The sequence below is a fragment of the Narcine bancroftii genome, chromosome 6, assembly GCF_036971445.1.
Source record: "Narcine bancroftii isolate sNarBan1 chromosome 6, sNarBan1.hap1, whole genome shotgun sequence".
NCBI classification, from domain to species: domain Eukaryota; kingdom Metazoa; phylum Chordata; class Chondrichthyes; order Torpediniformes; family Narcinidae; genus Narcine; species Narcine bancroftii.
The window spans coordinates 147,408,482-147,433,054 of NC_091474.1; the positions used below are offsets into that span (position 1 = coordinate 147,408,482).

At 41.2% G+C, this 24,573-nt stretch overlaps 1 protein-coding gene across 7 annotated transcripts in view; it reads right to left on the reverse strand.

Annotated features, from left to right (window-relative positions):
- LOC138736582 (rho-associated protein kinase 2-like) overlaps positions 1-24,573 on the reverse strand; it is a 177,333-nt gene that overhangs the window by 53,084 nt on the left and 99,676 nt on the right. For all 7 annotated transcript variants that reach the window (XM_069886317.1, XM_069886316.1, XM_069886314.1 and 4 more), the window contains 2 exons: positions 9,656-9,747; positions 718-964 (listed from right to left, as the gene is read on the reverse strand). In XM_069886317.1, coding sequence (XP_069742418.1) covers positions 718-964; positions 9,656-9,747 — 339 coding nt within the window. The remainder of the gene's footprint in view (positions 1-717; positions 965-9,655; positions 9,748-24,573) is intronic.

A 24,573-nucleotide genomic window follows, 5' to 3' on the forward strand; every position in this document is an offset into this window, starting at 1 on the left:
AATGATTAAAAATCTGTTTATTATCTTCTTTTTAAATCCAGATATTTTGTAAGAGCGAATTTTATTCTGCATCTCAAAATATTGCTTGTGATTTGTGTCAGGGGAATTTCCATGATCCACGCAGACGTAACATAGGGTCACCTGAATGATAGTTCACCATTTGATTTAGCTGTGGGTCTGAACATGCCACATTATTGCTCTCTAATTCTTTCCACAGTTATTTTACAATTTTAAGATTGAAAGCCCTTAATGACATATTACTCCATAATTATATTAATTGCAAATAATTTAAAATACCTTTGAAAAATTAATGGTGAACTTCTAAACAGTTCAAAGAAACCATTTTAATCAAATGTCATGAACCCAAAACATTCTCTTCTTCCCTCTACAGACATCATCTGGCATCCTGAATATTTTAAGCATTTTTCAATTTTTATTGTGTTTAATGGTGATAATTAATTTCAAATGAGTGGAAATTGATGTAAAATACCCTCCCAGCAAGACTATGCTTACAAAGTTTAATAGCACATGTGGATAGGCAGATTAAAAGGAAGAAGTGAAATTCTGGGAGATAAAATACATTGCACCGTGCCATGGAATGATTTTTATTACATGTGCCCAATAAAAAATTGTGTAAGATAAGATTAGTACTTTCAATCAGTGATGTGATTTTAATGACAACTCTGTCTAACCAAAGCTTGCCTGTTCACAATTTACCTTGTAAATCACTGATAATCTCTGAACCATGAGAGCGATCTCTTCGTTCAGCTTCTAGTGCCGACTGTAAACTTATATAGTCCTTTTCAAGTTTGAGCTTGGTATTATCCAATGCAGCATTTTTGTCTTGCAATTCCCTGTTGTTGGCCTCCAGTTGTCCTAATTGTTTTGATAATTCTGTTTGATTCTTTCGTAATCTCACCGCTGTCTCAGATTCTGTCCTTAGTAAGGCATTAGCTTCATCCAACTAATTTTTATGTAGATAAAAGATACAATAAAGATTAAAAACAGTTTTTGAACAAAATATCTGAATATAACATTCAACTGTTCATTTTGCCACAAGGAATGATGCATCAAAGTAATCTGCACACAAAAGTGTCTAACCATCCACTTTGATTCAACAGAGACATCAATTGAAACATAAAAAGGATTAATCCAGATAAAAGGTGCAGATTGTGCAGTGATTCTTAATGATGGATGACAATAGTGAGTATTCTATGATGGATTTTCCTACCTAAATGGATGTGCAAGATTGGTATAATTATTAAATAATATTAATTGGAATCACATCAACTTTGCTGTGGCACATCATAAAGGTTCCATGAACACCAAAACTTCAAAGTTGTGGGAAGGCATCCAAGACTATAAAATAACCAGTCAACATTGAATTGTGGCTTCAAAGTAAATGATCACTTAATCAAGCTATCAAAGGGAAAATCATAACCAGAAAATGAACACCAGCAAATAGTTGGAGTACAAGAAAATAATTATATCCAAAGAAATTATAACATATCTATAAATAAGAGACCAAGCTTACAAGAATAAACTTAAACCCCAAATCAGGATACAAACTGGACTGAAGCACATAAATTTGTAGCTTGGTTGAGAACACCTGGCAAAAATGGTATTTGCAAATCATTGTGTCTTTAGTTTCCATGCCCACACACATTGCAGCATGAAAGGCAGAGACATGAATGAGTTTAGCAGCCAGCACATAATCTTCCACTCCTTTCTTGGACTCAGCACAGGATAGGGGAAAAGGACAAAATTAAGCCTTGTCATTCAGTTATTTTGTCTTCTACCTATCACTGGCCTGAACTGAAAATTACCTTCATGATTTTCTTCACTTCAGTGTTCGCCAATAAATACAATTATTTTTAATATACTTTAAAAATAGATTTTTAAATGCTTTGGGTAATTTTTTTGCAGTGTCTCTGATAAGTAATACGAAAATAAATACAATGACCTTGAAATAATTGTCAGGAAAATACAGTAAGAGGGTGAAAGGATCTACTATTTGAGGCCCGGTTGACAGTGCAAGGAGTGAGATCAAAGATCAACTCACATCTGCTAAATTTTATTTTGTATTTTTAAGAATACAATGTTTGATTGCTGCCAGATAGATTTCCCTAGTTAAATAAACTCCCAGTTTATTTTTTGAATTCAAAGATAATAGTAACAGGCCCTTCAGCTCATGCATCAATACTGCCTAATTACACTCGTGTGACCAACCTATTAACCCCATACTTCTTTGGAATGTTTGAGGAAACCCTTGCAGTCATGCGGAAAAATACAAACTCCTTACAGACAGCGGTGGATTTGAACCCAGGTCACTGGCACCATTATAGTGTTACCCTGACTGCTACACTCACTGTGCAATCCTAACCTGACAATATATGACAACTCATTATCATACCAACTTCAAGATTCTATGCCATAATGACATTAAAAATCAAGGAAATATATGTATGCTTTGCAGGATCATAAAAGTTAATTAACAATTACTGTAATGTTACTGATGTTGTGCATGTCTTCCTGCATGCAGGCGGACTTCATCAGTGTCTAAGGAACTGCAAACGTTAAAAAGCTAAAATTGTTGGAGAGGACCGAACAAGAAAAAAGTTATTTTTAAAGATTGATTTGTACACAACAAGCAGAACTACAGTACAACTCTGATGGTGTGAAATGATCAGGTCCAGGCCTATTTCAGATAAACAATATTTTTGGATAACTGGTCAGTTTTTAAAAAACAGCTTGGTAGCACAGCAAATCCCTTGTAACAGTGTTCAAACAACAAGAAACAAGGGAAAGCTTGCTTATACTGCTTATCACCAAAAAAAACCTTTAATTCTCACCAAGCTGAGCAAAATCCAACACCAAAAACTCAAAATTCTACTTTCAGATAACAGAGCATTTCTATTTGCTTCAGATATCCTTAATTAACTGAAAAATTTCAGAGGTGAAATTATATAATTTCAGCTTCAAAATTTTCCAGATAAATGAGTATTTATGATTTTTCTGAAATCCTCAATTATCCATTTTTTTTCGGAGGCAAACAGAGGGAAAATTAATTTTGGATAATTGACGATTTTGGATAAACAGAGTTGTACTGTGTTGATCTCTCAGAATAGATTGATTGGGGGGGGGGGGGGGGGCATGGCCTGATGGCGAAGGAATAAGTGTAATTCTGTCTTCCCCCAGTTGGCCTAATAAATACCTGAATTAAAGAATTAAAAAAAAAGTCTTGAAAGTTTGTTCTGAAGCTGTTTGAATGTTAAAAGACTACAATGGCTACTAATACAAAGAAATCGAAAGCATAGATTCAGAAGTACAGAAGAAATGAGGCCTACTTACCAAGTGGAATCCATGGAATCAATTGGACAGTGACCTAAGCAGCAACGCACTCCAATTCGCCTAAGTATTAACACAGCACCCTCGCAGGATGGTGCCGGGCTTCCAATTTCTTTCTTTTCTTGATCAGCGCGCTCGTGATGTCGAGCGCGCTGTGGAGTTGCCGGAGTCTGAAGCGTCGGGCCCGGTGCGTGACACCGCTGCGGGTCCCGACGGCACGGAGGCCCAAGGCACCTCGTCAGAAGACGCGCAAGCACGAGCCCTGCCGCTGCTGGGCATGCGCGGTGCATCCCGGATCCGCGATCTTCTTGATAGGGTCTGGGCTGTCAGTGATGTTGGTTGGCAATGGGCTGATCATGTCGGGACTGGGTCTGTAGGTATGCAGACCAGAAGTAAAGTGACAAAATCACTGGTGGAATTAAAAGAACAGCAAGGGAAAGCCTCTTTGCAAACTGAAGCTATGGAAGAAGAATCATTGACTGCTTCTGAAGTGAGAGAAGGTCGGCCTCAAGGGGAGACCAGTGAAACTATTTTTGATGCTGTTTTTACAATTTTGGAATCTAGAGCTCATCAAATGGGTAATATGTCAACACAAAGGTCCGCTCAGATTGATCATGGATATATGAACATGTCTGAAAAAATGAATAATATTTGTGAGGAAGTCTCTTCTCTTAAGAAAGATATTTCTGTTGTTAAAGCTGATGTCAATAGATGCTTGAACATGGTGGATACAGTTCAAGATAATTTTAAGAAAATGGAAGGTGCCTTTCAAGTCTGTAGAGAACAAGTGAAACGTAATAAAGAAAAAATAGAAAAAAGTGGAAGATTCTTTTGTTGGATGGGAAATTCAGAAGAAGGACTTATTGAAGAAGATAGACTCTTTGGAAAACCAAAACAGCCGGAATAATGTCAAAATAGTGGGAATTCCGGAAGGAATTGAGGGTTTGGATCTAATAATTTTTTTTAAAAAATGGATCCCTGAAGCATTGGGTTTGGAATATTTTCCAGAAGGTTTGGAATTAGATAGGGCACACAGAGCTTTGAGAAGTAAACCATATCTGGGCCAACCTCCGTGAGCTGTTTTGAGTCGTTGTCTACGGTATCAAGATAGGGAAACTATTTTGCGAGTTGCAGTCCAAAATGCATGTAGATATCAATCTCCGTTGATGGTACAGGGAAATAAGGTTTTCTTTTACCCGGATTTAAGTCAAGAAATTATTAAAAGGGGCAAAGAATTCAATTCTGCTAAAGAGGTGCTTTGGAGGAAGGGTTATAAATTTTCTTTTAGATACCCTGCAGTTTTGAAGATTTTTTTATGGTAATTTCCAATCACAGTTTTTTAAGAGTGATCATGATGTTTTAATTTTTGCCAGTTCTTTGCCAGACAGGGCTACTGAAAGGCACTCTTCATCTAAGAGGAAGACACCTGATAAGAAGAATGGAAATGGGAACGGGAAGGCAAATATGTCAAAGAGTTTGATTGACATTGATGATCCGGACGGAACAAGCCTTGGAATTGAATTCACTGGGGCTGTGAACTGATTTAGACATAATTTTGTAAGTCCGGTTGGGGGAACTGAAGCTGAAGCTTTTGGAAGTCGTTCACCACCTGTGGGGGGGGGGGGTTATTTCTTTCCACACCCAGTTAAGCGGGGAGTTACTACTTTTGTACTTTTTTTTCAAAAAAACATTATTTTTATTTTTGTGTAAGCTTTATTTTGTTTAAGGGGGGGGTTAGTGGCTGTTTAATTTAGGGGCTATTTAGCAAGGGGAGCTTTAATTTTTTTTATTAAGGAGAGGGTTTTTTTGTGGATTGAAGGAATAGAAGGTTTTTTTAAAAATTCTGATAATGTCTAGTTTGAATCTTGCAACATTTAATGTTCAGGGCTTAAACAATCTGATTAAGCATAAATGTGTTTTAGCCTAAATAATAAAAGATGAAAGTCAATATTGCTTTTTTGCAGAAAACTCATTTAACCGAAAAAGAACATTTAAAATTGAAGAGAGACTGAATTGGTCATGTAATTTCATCTTCTTTCAATTTGAAAGCACGAGGAGTGGTGATTTTGATTCACAAGAAAATACCATTTGAACTTGAATCTTTGGTGGAAACAGATGGCCGAATTTTAATGATTAATTGTAAATTGCTTGCTGAGTTATCGTCTTTGTTGAATGTTTATGTGCCTAATGTTGACGACGAACAATTTGTGTCTGAAGCTTTTTTAACTCTGAGTCAAGCTAAAGAAAATATTTTGATTGGGGGTGATTTCAATTGTGTACAAGATCCATTATTGGATAAATCTCAAAAAACCTTAAAAAAATCAAAAGCAATGGTCCAATTGGTTTCCTTGATGAAAGACTTAAATTTGATAGAGGTTTGGAGAAGGTTAAATCCTATTGAGAAAGATTTTTCATTTTATTCTTCACGTCATGATTCATTTTCAAGGATTGATTTCTTTTTGTCATCAGCACATTTGCAATCTCATTTTACTCAAGCTGAATATAAGAGTAGAATATTTTCTGACCATTCATTGTTATTTATTTCTTGTGTTGGGCTGGAAGTTACTCAATAAACTTTTCGTTGGAGATTTAATGCAATGTTATTGAAAAAAATCAGAATTTGTAAAATTCATTAAGGATAAAATTGCTTCTTTTCTGGACTTGAATAGGAATACAGTTCAGAATAATTTTACTTTATGGGATGCTTTGAAGGCGTTTTTATGTGGTTAAATTATTAACTATGCATCAAAGGAAAAGAAGAAATTTTTGGTGGAGAGTTGGTTATTGGAAAAACAGATAGCTGATTTGGAAAAGGAATTTCAGATGAATTGTACGGAGGATAATAAAGCAGCTTTGACTAAATTGAAGTTACGATATAATACATTACAAACATATCAATTTGAATGTTTGATTCAAAGATCTAAGCAACGTTATTATGAGTTAGGGGATAAAGCCCATAAAGTTTTAGCATGGCAATTGAAAACAGAACAAGCATGGAGAACTATTAATGCTGTGAGGAAAGATAACTCAGTTACTTTTCAACCTCAGGAAATCAACGACCAATTTTTATTATTTTACCCGAAATTATATGCTTCTGAGGGAGTTCGAGATGATGGTTCCATTTAATCTTTTTTGTCAGAATTAAACTTGCCAATATTAGGGGAAGTTGACGTGAGGAAACCAGACTCTCCTTTTACGGATTTAGAAATAAAGGATGTTATTCAACAAATGCTTAACGGGAAGTCTCCAGGAGATGTTGGGTTTACTGTTGAATTTTATAAAGTTTTTTATGATGATTTGTCTTTTCTATTTCTGGATATTCTTCACCAGGTAACGCAAGAACAAGCTTTACCAGATTCGAGTTTGAGTGCAATAATAATGGTTATACCAAAAAAAAGATAGAGACCCTTTGAATGTAGCTTCATATCAGCCAATTTCTTTATTAAATGTAGATTATAAAATAATAGCGAAATTATTGGCAAATAGACTTGCTAAGTATTTACCAGAATTGGTACATGCTGATCAGGCTGGTTACATTAAAAATAAGTATGCCTCTGACAATATTCTTAGAGAGATTTTGCTGATCAATGCTTCACGTCAGCAACCCAACCGACCAATGGTAGTTGCTTTAGCTGCTGAAAAAGCTTTTGATCAGGTCGAATGGAATTTTTTATTTCAAGTTTTGAAGAAATATAAGTTTGGACCCTTTTTTATTGGTTGGGTGAAGGCACTATATAATAATCCAGTTGCTAGGGTGGTGACAAATGGTCAAAGCACTTCTTTTTTAAAATTATTGCGTCCTTTGTCGCCAGCTCTATTTGCGTTGGTCATCGAACCTTTAGCTCAAGTTATTAGGCAGAATGAGAATATTAGAGGTATAAGGATAGCAGACGATGAATATGAGATTAATCTATTTGCTGATGACGTTTTGATATATTTAACTAATCCGGAACAATCTCTAATTTACTTGCAAGAATGTTTAGAACAATATGGTAAATTGTCATGATATGAAGTGAATTGGGACAGAAATGAAATATTACCAATTTCTGAGGTAAATTATGATCAGTGTAGACAATTTACTAAATTTTGTTGGACTGATAAAATCAAGTATTTGGTATAATGATTGATGTAAATATTCAATCATTGTACAATTTAAATTATGTACCATTAATGAGAAAGATCAAAGCAGATCTGATTAAGTGGAAGGATTTACCTTTGTCATTAACAGGCCGAGTAAATTATATTAAGATGAATAGTTTTCCACGAATTCAGTATCTTTTCCAGTCGATTCCTTGTTTACTTTCAAAATCTTTTTTTCAGGATTTAAATAAAGTAGTACGAGAATTTTTTATGGAAGGGAAAATTAGCCAGAGTAGCGATACATAAATTGACTTGGAAATATGCTTTGGGAGGTTTACAATTACCTCATTTTCAAAATTATTATGAAGCAGCTCATTTAAGATTTATTAACCGTATGCTGGATGTTTCGTGCCCCCCTAGCTGTGCTAGGGTAGAATTGGCTGGTATTTCTGAACCTTATTCACATCAATTTATATTTAAGTGGAATTCAGTTTTATTATAGAGATATAATGTACCGATTTTAAAACATTTGTTAGAGATTTGGACTAAACGCGGTTTGAAAGGTAAAATATCGGTTCAAGCCCCAATATATCAAAATAAATTGATTCCTTTTTCATTGAATAATAGATTTTTAAGAGAATGGCAGATTAAAGGAATAAAGTCATTGCAGGATTGTTTTGAAGAGGGTAAACTTTTAAAATTTAATCAACAGAGAGAAATTTGGAATTTCAGTGAATTCTTTGTTTGTCTATTATCAAATTAGAGCATTAGTGAAAGATAAGTTTGGAAGAGAAATGAAAATTCCCAAGTTAACGAAATTTGAGTTTATAATTTCTCATTCTTTAAATAAGGGTTTTATTTCTGAGATATATGCGTTGTTACAAGACACTATGGATAAAATAAATTTAGATAAATCTAGGATTAAATGGGAAAATGATTTAATTTGTGATATTAATCAGGCCGATTGGGAGACGATGTGTTTTGATGGTGTGATTAAATTGCTTCATGTAAGATATAGTATGATTAATTATAATTTTTATTAATTAGTTGTATCTAACCCCAGAGAAATTGAAAAAATATGAATTTAGTAATACAGAGTTGTGTTTTAGATGTGGATTATGTGTAGGAACATTTTTACATTCAGTTTGTGATAAGGTTCAATCATTTTGGCATAAAATTAGGGAATTTCTTCAAAATTTGTTTAAGATTCAATTTTTGTTAGTTCAAAAAATGTTTTTGTTGGGTTATACTGCTCCGTTTATGGATTTGGGGTTAGATAAGTTTCAGACAGCATTTTTTCATTTAGCATGTAAATGTGTTGCGATTTCATGGAAAGACGAGGTTGAAGTAAATGTAACTCGTTGGCATAATGAGTTGAGGTCCTGTATTTATATGGAGAAAATAACATACAATTTGCATGATAATTATGACTTTTTTGTTAAGATGCGGTCGCCTTATTTGAAATGCATGAATTTAGTAATATCTTAAACTGCTGTATTTTCTTAATGATTCCCTTGTGGAGTTTGCTGAGGGTGGGTGGAAGGGGGTGGTTGTAGTTTTCATTTTTATATTATGGACTTTGTAAAAGTTTTTGTTTGGAAAATATTAAATAAAGTTTTTTAAAAAAGAATAGACTGATAGGAGAGTATTTGCTATAAATTTTGGATATAGTCCACTTATGGTCATTTTTAGATATTATGAAAAAAATATCAGTGTTGCATTGTTGCACTTGATAGTCCAGATGGTGCAAAGGTAATTCTCTCATTGATGAGATGTATTGGGGTTTATCGACTTTGACAAATGCACACATCCATTTCTGCCTGTCAGATACATAGTGAATAAATGGTTGCTAGTGCCAAGCATTATATGAATTTTAAGGAGGCAACATAAAAGGAGAATCCACTTAGCATTTTTGGCTGAAATAGATCATTAATACTTAAGCCCTGACTTTTGGAATCTGCCATTATTAGGAATGTTCTTTAATAATATCCTCATTTCTGATCATCCAGAACTGGTGATTGCAGCACAAGCTAAACTAAATAAAATAACATCTAAATTTTTGTCCAGGGAAGTCATAACCATTGGAACACAGTCTTTTATTCACCAAGTTTTAAGAAAAATTCAAACTAGTCCTTTGCAAATGCAGACAATGTGCCAGTGTTTCAGTCCAGTAATGCAAAACCAATTTTAAAGAACAAGTATTTCCAGAAATAGGTCTGCAACTGACCTGTCTCTGCAATTGAGCCATTTTCTCATTTGAGATTTGGGAGTTCTGATTCCTTTTCTTCAGGTCTTCAAGTTGATCCTTCAGACTATTAACTGTGAAGAAAGAATTTGTTGTATCTATTAAAATTATTTTTTCCAACCTTTGTAATCAACTGCCTCCCACCTCAATATGTGCCATTTGTTAAACACAAAATATAAAAGGATTGTGTATTTTGTGAGTCAAATGTTAGCAATTCAAGCCATTCCAAGCACTATTCCCCTTTGGCTCACTTCCCAACTATATTCAGATCTCACATGGTCAACAACATGAGTCGAATAGCCTCTTTTTCACCATGGATATCCAAGCACCGAAACACTTAAATTCCCCGCAGGCCTCAAGGTGCTCTGCTGCTTCTTGGATAACAGATCTAACCCCCACAGCCTCCTTCACCTGGCAGAAACTGTACTCACCTGGTAGAACTTGTACTCACCCTCAACAACTTCTCCTTTGAGTCATCACACTTTCTCCAAATCAAAGGTGCAGCAATGCGTATTTACATGGGTCCCAGTTGTACCGCCTTTTCATTGGAGTAATCTGTGCTGAAAGCCTACACAGGCTTTCTCCCTTAATATATATCTACATGGTGCTGTCTCCTGCAACCATGATGAGTTCATCAACTTTATTCACTTTGCTGCCATTTTCCACCTGACCGCAAACTCACTCGGTCCATCTCTGATAACTCTCTCCCCTTTCTTGATGGGTTTCCATTTTGGAAGACAGACTTTCTACAGATATCAGATTTTATTGTCATGAACAAGTCACGAAATTCGTTGTTTTGTCGCAGGATCACAGTGCAAATATTCATATAAACTATGTCAAAAAATAAAAATAGTGCACAGAAAGCCAAAGTAAGGCAGTGTCTTTGGTTCACTGGTCATTCAGGAATCTGATGGCTGCAGGAAAGAAGCTGCCTCTGTGCCGCTGAGTGCTCATCTTTAAGCTCCTGTACTTTTTTCCCAATGGTAGCAGAGTGAAGAGGGCATGGTCTGGCTGATGAGGGTTTTTGAGGATAGAGGCTGCTTTCTTAAGACACCACCTCTTGTAGATACCCTTTGGAGTGAAATCTGGTCCTGGTGTTGTCACAGGCTGAGTTAACAACACTCTGAAATTTTTTCTTGACTCGTGTGTTTGCACCTATAAACCAAACAAGTGATGCAACCAGCCAGAATGCTTTCTACAGTACACCTGTAGAAGTTTTCAAGTCTTCAGTGACATACCGAATCTCCTCAAACACCTCACAAAGGATACAAAGCAGAGCCACTGGCAAGCCTTTTTCATGGTCATGTCGACATGGAAGCCCCAGGACAGATTCTTGGAAGTGTTTACACACAGGAATTTGAAGTTCTTGACCTTCTCCACTATAAAGCTCTCAATGAGGACTGGATCATGTTCTCACGACTTCCTCCTGAAGTTCTCAATCATCTATTTGGTTTTGCTAACATCGAGGCAAAGTTGTTGGTGTGGCACCACCAAACGAGCTGATCTATTTCCCTCCTGTATGCTTCCTCACTGCCATTTGTGATTTTGCCGACAACCGTGTGTCAATGGCAAATTTGTAGACAGCATTGGAATTGTGCCTCACCACACAGTATAGTGAGCAAAGCACACATCCTTGAGGTGCGCCTATGTAAATAATCAGTGAGGAGGAGTCGTTGTTTCCAATTCATACTGACTGTGGTCTTCCGATGAGAACATCAAGGATCCAGCTGAAGAGGGGGGTGCAGAGACTCCTGGTTTGGAGCTTCTTGACCAGGGAATAATGGTGTTGAAGGCTGAGCTGTAGTCTATGAAGAGCAGGTGTATATACAAGTAGCTGTTTTTTGAGGAGATCCAGAGCTGAGTGGAGAGCCAGTGATGTGGCGTCTGCTGTGGAGTGATTATGACGATGGACGAATTGCAGTTGATCCAGATCTTTGCTTGGATACATGTTTATTCTGGGTATGACCAACCTCTCAAAGCAGTTCATCACAGTAAATATTACTGCTACTGGCTGCTAGGTGTTGAGGCAGCTCACTGTGCTCCTCTTGGGCACCAGAATGATTGATGCCCTTTTGAAGCAGGTGGAACTGACTGTAGCAATAAGAGGTAAAAATGTCCACGAACACTCTGGCTAGTTGGTTGGCACAGATTTTCAGTATCATGCCAGGTACGCCATCAGGGCCTGACGTTTTGCGAGGGCTCACCCAATTGAATGATGTTCTGACGTCGTCGTCAGATATAGATATCACAGGGTCCTCAGCCATTGCAGAGATGCTCGTAGAAACTGTTGGGTTCTCCTTCTCAAAGCAAGAACGTCTTCCATAAACTCATTGGCTCCCAAAGTTACCTTGGCTAGACCTCTCTCAACTTTATCTCCTGAAAGGAATCTATTCCTTTCACTCAATTCCTCAGTCTCTGCCACATCTGCTCCCAGGATGAGGCTTTCCATTCTAGGACATATGAGATTTCCTCAACCTTCACTAAACTGGGATTCCATTCAACTGCCATCAACTCATCCCTCACCCACAATTCAGCTATTTCCTGCACATCTGCCATAGCTCCCTCCCCAACAGATGGAACAAGATAAGGGCTCTTCTTCCTCATTACCATCTCATCAGCCTCTGCAACCAATGTATTACATTCTGCAATTTCTGCCACCTATACTGGGATCCCACTACCAAACACATCTTCTGTTTTCTAAGTGGATTGTGACCTCCATTACTTCCTTGTCCATTCATCCCTTTCTACCAATCATCTCCCCGGTACCTACCATTGTAACCACAACAAATGTTAAATTTGCACCTCACCACTATTCAGAGCCTGAAGCAGACCATCCAAGTGAACCAGAATTTCACATGAATCTGTAGGGGTAATTTAGTGCATCCAGTGCTCCCGATGCAGCCGTTTCACTGGGGAGACTGGATTGCTTCGTTGAGCATCTTTGCTCTGTCTGTTGCAAAAGTAATGACCTCGCAGTGGTCAACCATTTTAATTGTACAACCATCTTGATACCAATGTGTAGTGGGCCAAGCGACCATGCAGTTAGACGGGCCAAATCGCCTCCCAGTCCTCCAACTCAAAATGGTGCAGTTCCTCCCCTCACTCCCGAGGAGAAGCCCGTGGTTGATGCCACATATTGCCCAAGGGAACTCCTCGCTTTCGGGTGGTGCCCCGCCGGCCAGGGAATGACGTCACGTCCCAAAGCCAGAAGTGGGTGTTCCCTGCGTGCAGCCGAGGAATTCAAATAATTAAGTCAGTTACTGGTTCACCACCACACCATGTGGACATCTCTTTATTCCGTAGTACTGGCAATAGCAGACACTATAGTGGTGATCCCAACGGTTCCAATGTTTTTGGAACCCAACTCGAACGCGACAGGATGCAGGATACTGCAATAGCTGCAATCAACATAGTGGGACATGGTTTTTCAGTGGAAGTGCACAATTGTGGCCATGGGACAGGCCTTACTCAGAGCAGACTTCCTCCAGGCACATGAACCTTTGGTGGACGTGACGAGATGCCGGTTGGTGAACACTACCACCTTTCAGTATTACCCCCTCACTCTGTGGCAGTGCCATTTTCTCCTGTTAGGAATCCACGCTTTGGACCAAAATGATGCCTGTCTACTGGCCAAGTACCCGGCTCTACTGGTGCCCAATTTCCACGACACCAAACCACCACATGGAGTGGAGCACCACATTGAGACGCCGGGCCTCCACCGCATACACGAGCTTGGCGCCTCCCATAAGACAAACTCCAGCAAGCCAAGACCAAGTTTGCTGCCATGGAGGAGCTGGGGATTATCCACCATTCAAACAGCACTTGGGCCTCCCCATTCCAAATGGTACAGAAGACCTCCAGCAGCTGGCGCCCATGCGGCAACTACATGCAGCTGAACGACACTACAGTGTCAGACAGGTACCCTATCCCACACATCCAGGACTTCGCCACGAGGCTCCATGGCTGCCGAGTCTTTTCCACTGTAGACCTTGTCAAAGGGTACCACCAGATCCCAGTGCATCCCAGCAACGACCCGAAAACAGCCATCATCACATCCTTCGGCCTTTTCGAGTTCCTGCGGACGCCATTTGGACTGAAGAATGCATTCCAGACATTCCAGTGGCTGATGGATGTGGTTGTAGGGACCTACGTCATTTTTATTGGACGGCTATGGCAGTGATTCATCTTTGTCTACCTGGACAATATCCTCATCACCAGCCTCGACGCCAATACACACAGGACACACCTGACTCGCCTTTTCAACAGGCTGCAGTAGTTCGGACTCATAGTGAACAAAGTCAAGTGCCGGTTCAGCCTAGAGAAAATCGATTTCCTGGGAAACCCCGTGTCACTCCAGAGGGAGCCACACCATTGCCGGACAAGGCAGAGGCCATCCAGAACTTTCCCAAACAGAGCACGATCAAAGGCCTGCAGGAGTTCCTGAGGATGGTGAACTTTTATCATCACTTCCTGCTGGGAGCAGCCATCCTCATCCAGCCCCTGTTTGACCTCATCAAGCTCGGCAACAAGATGCTCCAGTTGACGTCGAACACTACAGAAGCAATGCAGACCACAAAAGCAGCACTAGCACAGGCCACAGTCCTGGCCCACCAAGACTCAACCTCCCCCCTAGTGCTTACAACGGGAACGTCGGACAGAGAAGTGGGCACAGTGCTGAAGCAATGAATCGATGAGCAGTGGCGCCCCCTAGCCTTCTTCAGGTCTGCTGTTGTCCGACAATTTTGTGTGGTACGGCCTCCTCCGTGACATGATCCTGACACCACAACTCAAATACAGTGCGTTCGACCGAGAGCTGTTGGCCCTGTACCTGGCGATACAACACTTCTTATACATGTTAAAAGGAAGGGTCTTCACCGCCTACACAGACCACAAACCACTCACCTATGCTCTCAGCAAGGTCTCAGACCCATAGTCGGCGAGGCAACAGCATCACCTCGCCTACACCTTGGAGTACACAACAGATATTCGCCACATCACAGGCAAGTCCAACGTCACCCAGCTGGTCAAGGACCAGACAGAGGATGCAGGCGCCCAGGCCTACCAGACGGCCATAACCAACCTGAAGGTTAGCGGTTTCTGCCCCTTACCAGGAGGCCCGTTTCTACTGGGTGACATATCCACAGGTTTCAGGTTTTTCCAGGCCCATCCTAACTGCGACCTGGCGATGGTAGGTGTTCGACCAGATCCATGGCCTGTCTCACCCCTTCTTAAGGTCCACGTTCTGCTGTTGTCCGACAATTTTGTGTGGCACGGCCTCATCCGTGACGTGATCCTGTGGGCTAAAACCTGTTTGCAGTGCCAATGCGCCAAAGTTCACAGACACACCAAAGCGCCATCCCAGACTTTCAAGCTGGTGCATCACCGATTTGAGCACATGGTCATTGTCAGTCCACTCTCCATGAGCCAAGGTATGCGGTATCTGTTCACAACAATTTACTTGTTGGCTGGAAGCCATATTTCTACCCACATGCAACACAGAGACTTGTGCCAGAACCTTTTTATCCACTTGGGTTGCACGTTTCAGAGTCCTAACCTACATTACCTCAGACTGAGGAGCATAGTTCACTTCCTCACTCTGGGCTAACCTAACCAAGTTCTGCAGCAGCCAGATGCACCACACCATGGCCTACCACCCTCAGGCAAATGGCCTGATTGAGCATTTCCACCACCACCTGAAGGCAGCCCTGAAAGCTCCACTGCAAGGCCCAAATTGGATGGACGAACTTCCATGGGTGCTCTTAGGCATCCGTACAACACCGAATGAAATCTACCAGCTTTGTCCGTTGAGATGGTGTAGTTTCCCACTTACCATCCCCGGGGACATTCACTTCAATCTATTCGGCCCACAGTCCAGCGCCCTAGATGTCCTCCAAAGGTTGAAGGTGCAAGCGGGTAAACAGGTGCCCCCACCACCTTCCCAACACAGCTCTCCACCCTGCCACATCCCTGCGGACCTACAGTCCACCAACTACATCTTCATGCAGAGATATCTAGACAGTGTCCCTATAAAGGCCCATTCAAAGTGTTGGAGCAGGACAATGTCGCTTTAACACTGGAGATTAGCAGACAACAGGACAGATTTACTATCGACCTTCTCAAGGCAGTGCACCTGGACTTAGGCCTGCCGGCCCAGGACCCCCAGATCAGGCACAGATGCTGCCTGCCCAATGATTGTATGGTAACCTGCTCAGAGGGAGGCAGCGATTCTGGAGGGGGGTCAAGGGTGGTGTAGCGGCCGAGCGGTTAGATGGGCCGAATCACTGCCATAGCCGTCCAATAAAAATGGCGTAGGTCCCCCTTCACTCCTGAGGAGAAGCCCGCAGTTGACACCATGTGTTGCCCAGGGGAACTCCCCACTTCTGGGTGGTGCACTGCCACCCAGGGAGTAACGCCGCGACGTGCTGACATCACTTGCGGAAGGCATTGCACAAATCACCGGAAGCGCGAGGAGTTCAAATAATAGTCAGTTACTGGTTCACCCTCTCAACATGTGAACATCTCTTTATTCTGTATTGTTGCCATAGCAGACACTACAGTTTTAGTTCTAAAACCATTTTAATAACAATGACATATTATTTGTTCATGGCTTCATATGGCTAGGTTGAGGCCACCCACAAATTGGAGGAACAACACATGAACCGCCTCAGCAGTCTTCAACCAGAAGATATCAATATATTGAACTCAAACTTCTGTGAACCTTTCCCCTATCTCACTTCCTTCAGCTCTCCATCCCATTTCTTTCCTTCTCCTATCAGAGAGCTATCTTTTTTAGTCCTCTGCCATCACTTCTCAGCTTCCTTCTCTTCTACGCCACCTGCATCCACTGATCTTCCCCCTCTCCCTTCCCACTCCCCACCCTTTTATTCAGCTGTCTGCTTTTTTATTTGGGCCTCCTGAAAGGTGTCTCAGGCCTGAAATGTCAACTGCATTTTTCTTTCCATGCATGTTGCATGATCAGCTAAGCTTCTCTACAACATTTTTATACTGGACTAGACCCCAGCATCTGCAGATTTCCTTGTTTTCCACATTTTCATAACATGGTTACAGATAAATAATTCCATTTCAGAAATGGTGGGTGGTTATTAAAGAACACAGATGTCAATAATTACACAGTACTGGTTACCTCGTGTCGCTTCATAATTCCCTGACACAACAAAGGTTGTTTGGTCTAATTCAATACACAAACACAGAAGACGCCGTTCGAACACAGCAATCAAGCGGGGCGCATGAGGCATCAGTGGCTTGTTCTCATAGGCTGCTGCAAAACAGGTTCTGCCAGCCAATCGCCATTGACAGATCACCAATGGGCCAATTGGTGCCCAGGGCGGCACAAACCACACCCAACGATGAAATTTCAGCAAAAAGGGCCGATCTTGCCAATCGCCGATGGTAGTCATAAGGACACCAATCAGAACCTGAAGGGGCTCGGGTCACATGGCAGCCAGGGTCTGCCTGACCATATAAAAGAGAGCAGCTCGTTCATTAAATCAGTGTCAACTGCACTCCTTGTTGTGTGTGTCTTATTTCTGAGCTAGAACCTTGAGGCACGCCACAGGGTAACCAGCGTTTTGGGCCTGGGGCCTTCGTCATTGCATTGCACTCCACAACCAGCTCAATTTTTAAAAAATAAGTTATCACAAAGCACTAAAAATAAAGTCAGACGGACAGCAAATGGAAGAACTGTTCCACATCCTGTTTAAAAAAAGGAGCTCCATAAAAAATTATACAAAATTATACGAAAGCAAAAATACTCCACTTACTAGAAATCTGAAATAGCCATAATTCTAGACATTCAGATCAGTCAACACCTGTATAGAGGGAATCAGTTAATACTGAAGACTATTCACCTGTTCTGGTGAAAGGACATTGACCTGAAACTTTAACATTGTTTTTAACTCTTTGCAAATGCTGCCTGATTGCTGTGCATTTCTTTCCACTTGCAGGATAAGCTCAGCAATGATGACAAGAACTTGACTATCTTTAACATCACTGAATCAAATTTAACATCAAAGCAAAAAGTCAATCACGGTTAAGAAAACCTGATAATTATCAGCACTTCCTTCTTCCACTAATTAATCAATATCCTTAAGAGTCATTTTAGAGTATCATTGCAACATATACTGTAATACTGAGTTGCACCACTCTTGACTGAGCTGGGGAAATACTGAAAGGTATAGTTGCAATCCTGCAGAAAAATGGAAAAGAAAATCAAAACCCATTTGACATTGCCCTTATCAACTATCTGTTGCAGATACAAAAAAGAGGAATGAGTCCATGACATGGTTTTTTGTGGAAATGAAGTGCTATTGTCACACTGAAGTTACACTTTAAACTGTGATAAATTGATAACTGATCTCATGAATCAAAAATAATTATCCATGAGGCACACACCTCACTATCCTAATTTATAATTTCAGTATGTGGCATATTCTTCATCGTTCTGTTACCAAATGTCAGGGACCAATCCTCGTTCAATGAGGAGATAATGCAAACATTCAATCTCAGAACCAAGCAATCCTAAAACTAAAATGATAACATTAAACTGTGAGAGAGGAGTTCATATCCACTGAAGTGATTACACAGTAAAAATATGACGTCAAACTGCTGAGGTTCTTAAAGTGATGGTTATTAAAGTGATGGGCAAATAAAAAGCAGAACATGTGTTGGGCATATATTTAGAGATGATGAAGCCAATAATTGCCAAAAACTAAGTTGAAACATTTGCAAGATGCTTCAGCAAGTGCTCTTGCACAATCCTTTTTATTCTGGACCTGAACTCATTATTCATATGGTTCTTAACACTAAAAAGATTTTTATTGAACTAATCAAGCATGATGGAAAGAAGAACTGTCTGCACCATCTTATGCCTTCTTCTTGTCTTCAGCTAATCATATTCTATGCGGAATCAAGAAACAATGAAATTCAAACACAGCTTAAAGTATGAGCCTTGACAACATTCCAGCTGAGATGAACATTCATACTTTAGAGCTAAAAGTGTCTTCAAACAATTCCAATCCAGTTAAACGAACAGCAACTACAAGACAAAACTGGAAGTTGGGTATGCAGATTATCAGAAGATACTTAACATCAAGGATGACTTTCTCACTTTGTACAGGTGGGAGAAGAAGACTTCTTTAGGAGCCAAGCTCCACCCAAGGTCACAGAAGTTAGGGAGATGGGATGAAGAAGAGTACCCAGTTTATAAATTTAAGACAACAACACAATTCACTCAGAGTATTCTGTATTGGGAATGAACTGCCTGAATGAGCCCAGCCTCCATCCTCACTACATTCTACAGAGGATGTATTGAGAGCATCCTGTGCAACTGTATCACCACTTGATTTGGCAGCTGTAGCACCTCGGTCCACAAGAAAAGCGAAGTCAGTGGAAAAATCATTGGGGAACCTCTTCCGAGCTTGAAGGACATCTACTACACTCAATGCAGGCGGTAACCAATAATAATGTGAAAGACTCCACACATCCATCATGTAAACTGTTCTCCCTTCAGTGTATATGACTCAATATTTTAATGTGTTAACTGCTCTCCTAACTTATATCTACGTAAATATGCTCCGTGGTCCTGGAGAAATACAATCTTGTCCTAAGGTGCGATCATCGTATGAACGATAAATAAAAGTTGATGACTTGAGGGAGCAAAAGCAGCAAGTATAATTTCAATGTTCAAAATACATTTGGACAGAGATATGAATGAGATGGGTTTTCAGAGATCTGTATCAAATGGAATAACCTCAGATTACTGTAGTTACCATGGATAAGTTGGGCTTAAGGGCCTGGTCCATACTGTATGACTCTATTGCAAGCAGGAGATCGCACAGAATAAAATCCTTTTCTTGTTCTATAAATGTCAAGTTACAGCCACCTCTCACCTAAAATTGTGTCCCTTTAGAAAGAGGGAGCACATATTCAGATGTGGTTTTAATTCCATTAGTTCTAACTTTTATGCAAAAAGAAATTGCCCAGAATGGAATAATATCTATTTAAATCTTGCCTCCTTGTACCTTCCAAGCTCAAAAGCAAATATGTGGAACTCCTGCATTCTTCGAGACCAAGGAAAATAAAATCAAATTCATCTTTATTTGTCATTTGATTGTACAACCAGCCTACTCTGGTCCATTGTAAAGAACAGAGCAAACACACATACCGATATAACACGCATACAAACAATACATATACAAAGTACATACAGGTACACAGTCCTTTATCCGGACATCTAAAATCTGGCGGGCAAGGGGGAGAGACCGGCAGCACGAGTTGGGTGGGCGAGGTGGAGAGACCGGCAGCACGAGTTGGGCGGGGCGGGGTGGATGACCAGTAGAATGAGTCGGGCAGGTGAGGGGGGGGGGGGGGGGAGAGACCGGCAGAATGAGTCGGGCAGGCGAGCGAGACCAGCAGCACGAGTCGGGCGGGAGAGAGGGGGAGATAGCAGCGCGAGTCAGGTGGGCAAGGTGGGGGAGACAGCAGCGCGAGACGGGTGGGCGAGGTGGGGAGATAGCAGCGCGAGTTGGGCGAGCGAGGGGGAGAAGGCAGCACGACTGAATGGGGGTGGGGTGGATATGGCAGCACAATTCGGGTGGACTTAAATCTGGCTTTCCGAAATCCAGAAGAATCCAAAATTCGGAACACACTATCTCCCAAGGGTTCCAGATAAAGGATTGTGTACCTGTATATTAAAATAGTCTAAATAAATAGTTGAGTCATGGAGAGTTGTTTTAGCAGTCTCTTTACTCATGGAAAGAAGCTCTTCCTCAGCCTTGTGGCACTGGTTCTGAACGGAGTACGGGAAGAAGCAGTGTGTGGGATAGGGGTCCACCTTGATTTCGCAAGCTCATCTTACACAATCATGGTAAATCTCATCAATGGGAGGGTGGGCGACCCCAGTGATCCTCTCTGCCACTTTTATGATCCTGTTGATTGAACTCTGATCTGATGCTCTACAGCAACCATGCCACACTGTGATGCAGCCAGCCAGCATGCTCTCAAAAGAGCTCCTGTTCAAAGAATGATGCTCGGTAGCTTCACCTGCTGCAACTTTCTAAGGAAGTGTAGTCGCTGTTGGACCTTTCTGACAAGTGAGATGTTATGTGTCCAGGATAGGTTACTTAAGTAGACTCTGAGGAACTTGGTTTTTTGCACTCTCTACACAATCAAGCTATTAGTGTGTGGAGGAGGGTGGTTGTCCCTGATCCTCCTGAAGTTTACAGTCATCTCCTTTGTTTTGTCCACACTGAGAATAGGTTGTTATTCTCGCACCATTTCACGAGATTTACCACCTCTTCTCTGAATTTCTAATTATTGTTGTTAATAAGGCCAACACCGTCGTATCATCTTCAAACAATGGTTCTGTTGGAGCTGGATCTGGCGATGCAGTTGTATGTCAGTAGCGTGAACAGAGCGGGCTGAGCATGTGCCCCAAAGGTGTGCCAATGCTCAGCATAAAGGTGTTCGACATTCTGCTGCTGACCCAAACAGAATAAGGTCTTTATTATAGGAAGTCACAGAATCCAGATACAGAGAGGGGTGTTGAGCCCTAGTGAGGTCAGCTTCTTCAGTAGTCTCCGAAGGGGCAAGGCTATAGAATTGTCATTGGAAGTTTGCATCTGTAAGCAAATTGAAATGAGTCCAGTGTCTCTGGAAAGTACGCTTTGATATGTTCCATCACCAGATGCTCAAAGCATTTCATAATGGTGGAGGTCAGTGTCATTGGGCAGTAGTAACTGAGGCCTCTTACGAGCCCTTTTCACACTGGCTAACCAGTAAATTGACCATTCAGTGAACCGGTTAAAGAAGTCGTTTTTGCCGTGCACACTGAACCACTGTTAACTTGTTATCTGGGTCCTTTCATACTCATCACAAGGCATCCCTGGAGATAGGGGAGTCTATCCTCCACCAGTGACATCTGAGTGACACATTAAGCACAGTATGAGCCCTTCAACCCCTGTTTTGTGCTGACCTAAATAAACAATTATAAAATTTATAAAAGACAATAGAAAAGTGGTAGTGCCAATAGAGCACAATTTATAAAGACCATGGGAAACAGTAATGGTGGACCTTCCCTACCAGAATTCTATGCGGCAGACAAAGGGCTGTATGCACGCAGCACTCATGGAGGGATTTCCCGGCCGCGCAGAATTCTGGGAAGACAGGTCTGCCATAGCGCTCTCCCTCTCTCTCTCTCTCTCACTGCAACTTTCCCATGGTCTTTTAGAAATTTATAAAGGTTTATATAGGTCAGCAAAGTTTATACCTTTTTAAAAAAATCCTTTGTTTCCTTCACATTCCTGCATTCACACAAAAATGTCATCAATGTGTCACTACTTTATCTCTGGATAGTCGATGTCCCTTTCATACTGGGCTAATCAGCACACGGGCGTCAGATGACCCCAGGGATGATACAACCTACCTAGGCAGTCTATCCTTGGCATGATTTGATGTATTCGTGTCAATTAAGAGGCTTTCACACTGTTGCCCCTTAACCAGTTATATTGGCCATTAAGTAATAGGACAAGCTGCCAGTGTGAAAGGGACTACTGTCGCCCTCTTTGGTACCAGGATGATGATGGCTGCCTTAAAGCCATAGAATGCTACAGTGCAGAAAATGGGCCATTCGGCCCCTCTAGTCTGTGCCAACCACTATTCCACTAGTCCCACAGACCTGCTCCCATTAATAAGCCTCCAGACCTTTCTCATCCATGAATCTATCTAATCTATCCTTAAAACTCAAGATCGGCCCCACATTAAAGAGCAGTTCATTCCACACTCCCACCACTCTCTGAGTGAACTTTCCCCCAGTTCCCCCTAAGCCTCTCACCCTTCATCTGAAAACTATGACCTTTTAAACAAATAAAACTATTTATTTCACCCAATCTGAGGAAAAAGCCAACTTGCATCTACTCTGTCTCTAATCTTGAAAACCCTAATCTTGAAAACCTCTTTCAAAACTCTCCTCATTCTTCTTCGCTACCAAGGAATAAAGTCTTCACCTGTTTAATCTTTCCCTGTAATTCAACTCATGAAGACCAGGAAGCATCCTAGTAAATCTTCTCTGCACTCTTTCAATCTTATTGATATCCTTCTTGTAGTTAGGCAGCCAAAACTGCACACATTATTTCAAATTTGGCTTCACCAATGTCTTAAACTTCAACACAACATCCCAACTCCTACATTTGATACTTTGATTTATAAAGGCTTAAATGCCAAAAACTTTCTTTTCAACCCTGTCCACATGAGACATCTCCTTCAGGCAACCATGTTTCTATATTCCCAGCTCCTCCGCACTCTTCAGTGCCCTACCATTTACTATGCAAGTCTTACCTTAGTTTGCCCTTTCAAAATACATTTCTTCACACTTGCCTGCATTAAACTCCATCTGCCATTTTTTGGCCTATTCTCCCAGTTGGTCCAGATTCCTCTGCAAGCTTTGAAAATCTTCCTCACGTCCACAATGCGTCACCAGCAAACTTGCTGATCCAATTTACCACATTATAATTCAGATCACTGATATAGACACAGATCATTGATATAGACACAGACACAGCCCCAACACAGATCCCTGAGGCACACCACTAGTCACAGGACTACAGTCTGAGAAGCTCTCTGTTTTCAGTCACACAGCCAATTTTGAATCCAGTTCACAACCTCTCCATGGATACCTAGTGTCTTAATCTTTTGAACTAACCTCCCATGTGGGACCTTGACAAAGGCTTTACTAAAGTCCATGCAGATAACATCCGCAGCCTTTCCTTCATCCACCCTCTTGTAACCTCCTCGAAAAACTACAGATTTGTTAAACATGACCTACCACGCACAAAACCAGCCTAACTATCCTTAATCAGTCCTTGACTGTCCAAATACATATATATCCTCTCTCTCTCAGAACTCCTTCCAATAACTTACCTACTAATGACTTCAGGAGCCGTAGGTGATGCCGGTAGAGGATCCATGATTCGGAGCCGAACAGGAGTGTGGGTATGACAACGGCTCTGTATACGCTAATCTTTGTGAGGTTTTTCAGTTGGTTGTTTTTCCAGACTCTTTTGTGCAGTCTTCCAAAGGCGCTATTTGCCTTGGCGAGTCTGTTGTCTATCTCGTTGTCGATCCTTGCATCCGATGAAATGGTGCAGCCGTATGGCGAGCTCTCCACTGGCCACCGAGACAGAGGTGCACCAAAGAAGAGGTACAAGGACTGCCTAAAGAAATCTCTTGGTGCCTGCCACATTGACCACTGCCAGTGGGCTGATATCGCCTCAAACCGTGCATCTTGGCGCCTCACAGTTCAGCGGGCAGCAACCTCCTTTGAAGAAGACCGCAGAGCCCACCTCAATGACAAAAAACAAAGGAGGAAAAACCCAACACCCAAATTTCCCTTGCAACCGCTGCAACCGTGTCTGCCTGTCCCGCATCGGACTTGTCAGCCACAAACGAGCCTGCAGCTGACGTGGACATTATCCCTCTATAAATCTTCGTCCGCGAAGCCAAGCCAAAGAAGGAGAAGAAGAAAGAATGACTCCAGGCTCACTGGCCCATAACTACCTGGTTTATTTTTGGAGCCTTTTTTAAACAACGGTACAACATGAGCTACCTTCCAATCCTCTGACTCCTCACCTGTGGTGAAGGGTATTTTGAATATATCTGCCAGGGCCCCTGCAATTTCTACACTAGTTTCCCTCAAGGACCAAGCGAATATCATATCCAGCCCTGGGGGATTTATCTACCTTTATTCATTGTAAGGCAGCAAGCACACCACCTCCTTAATCTTCATCTGTTTCATGACACTTCTGTTTGTTTCCCTTCCTTCCTTATGCACAATGACAGTTTCCTGAGTAAATACTGATACAAACAAAACTGTTTAAGATTTCCCC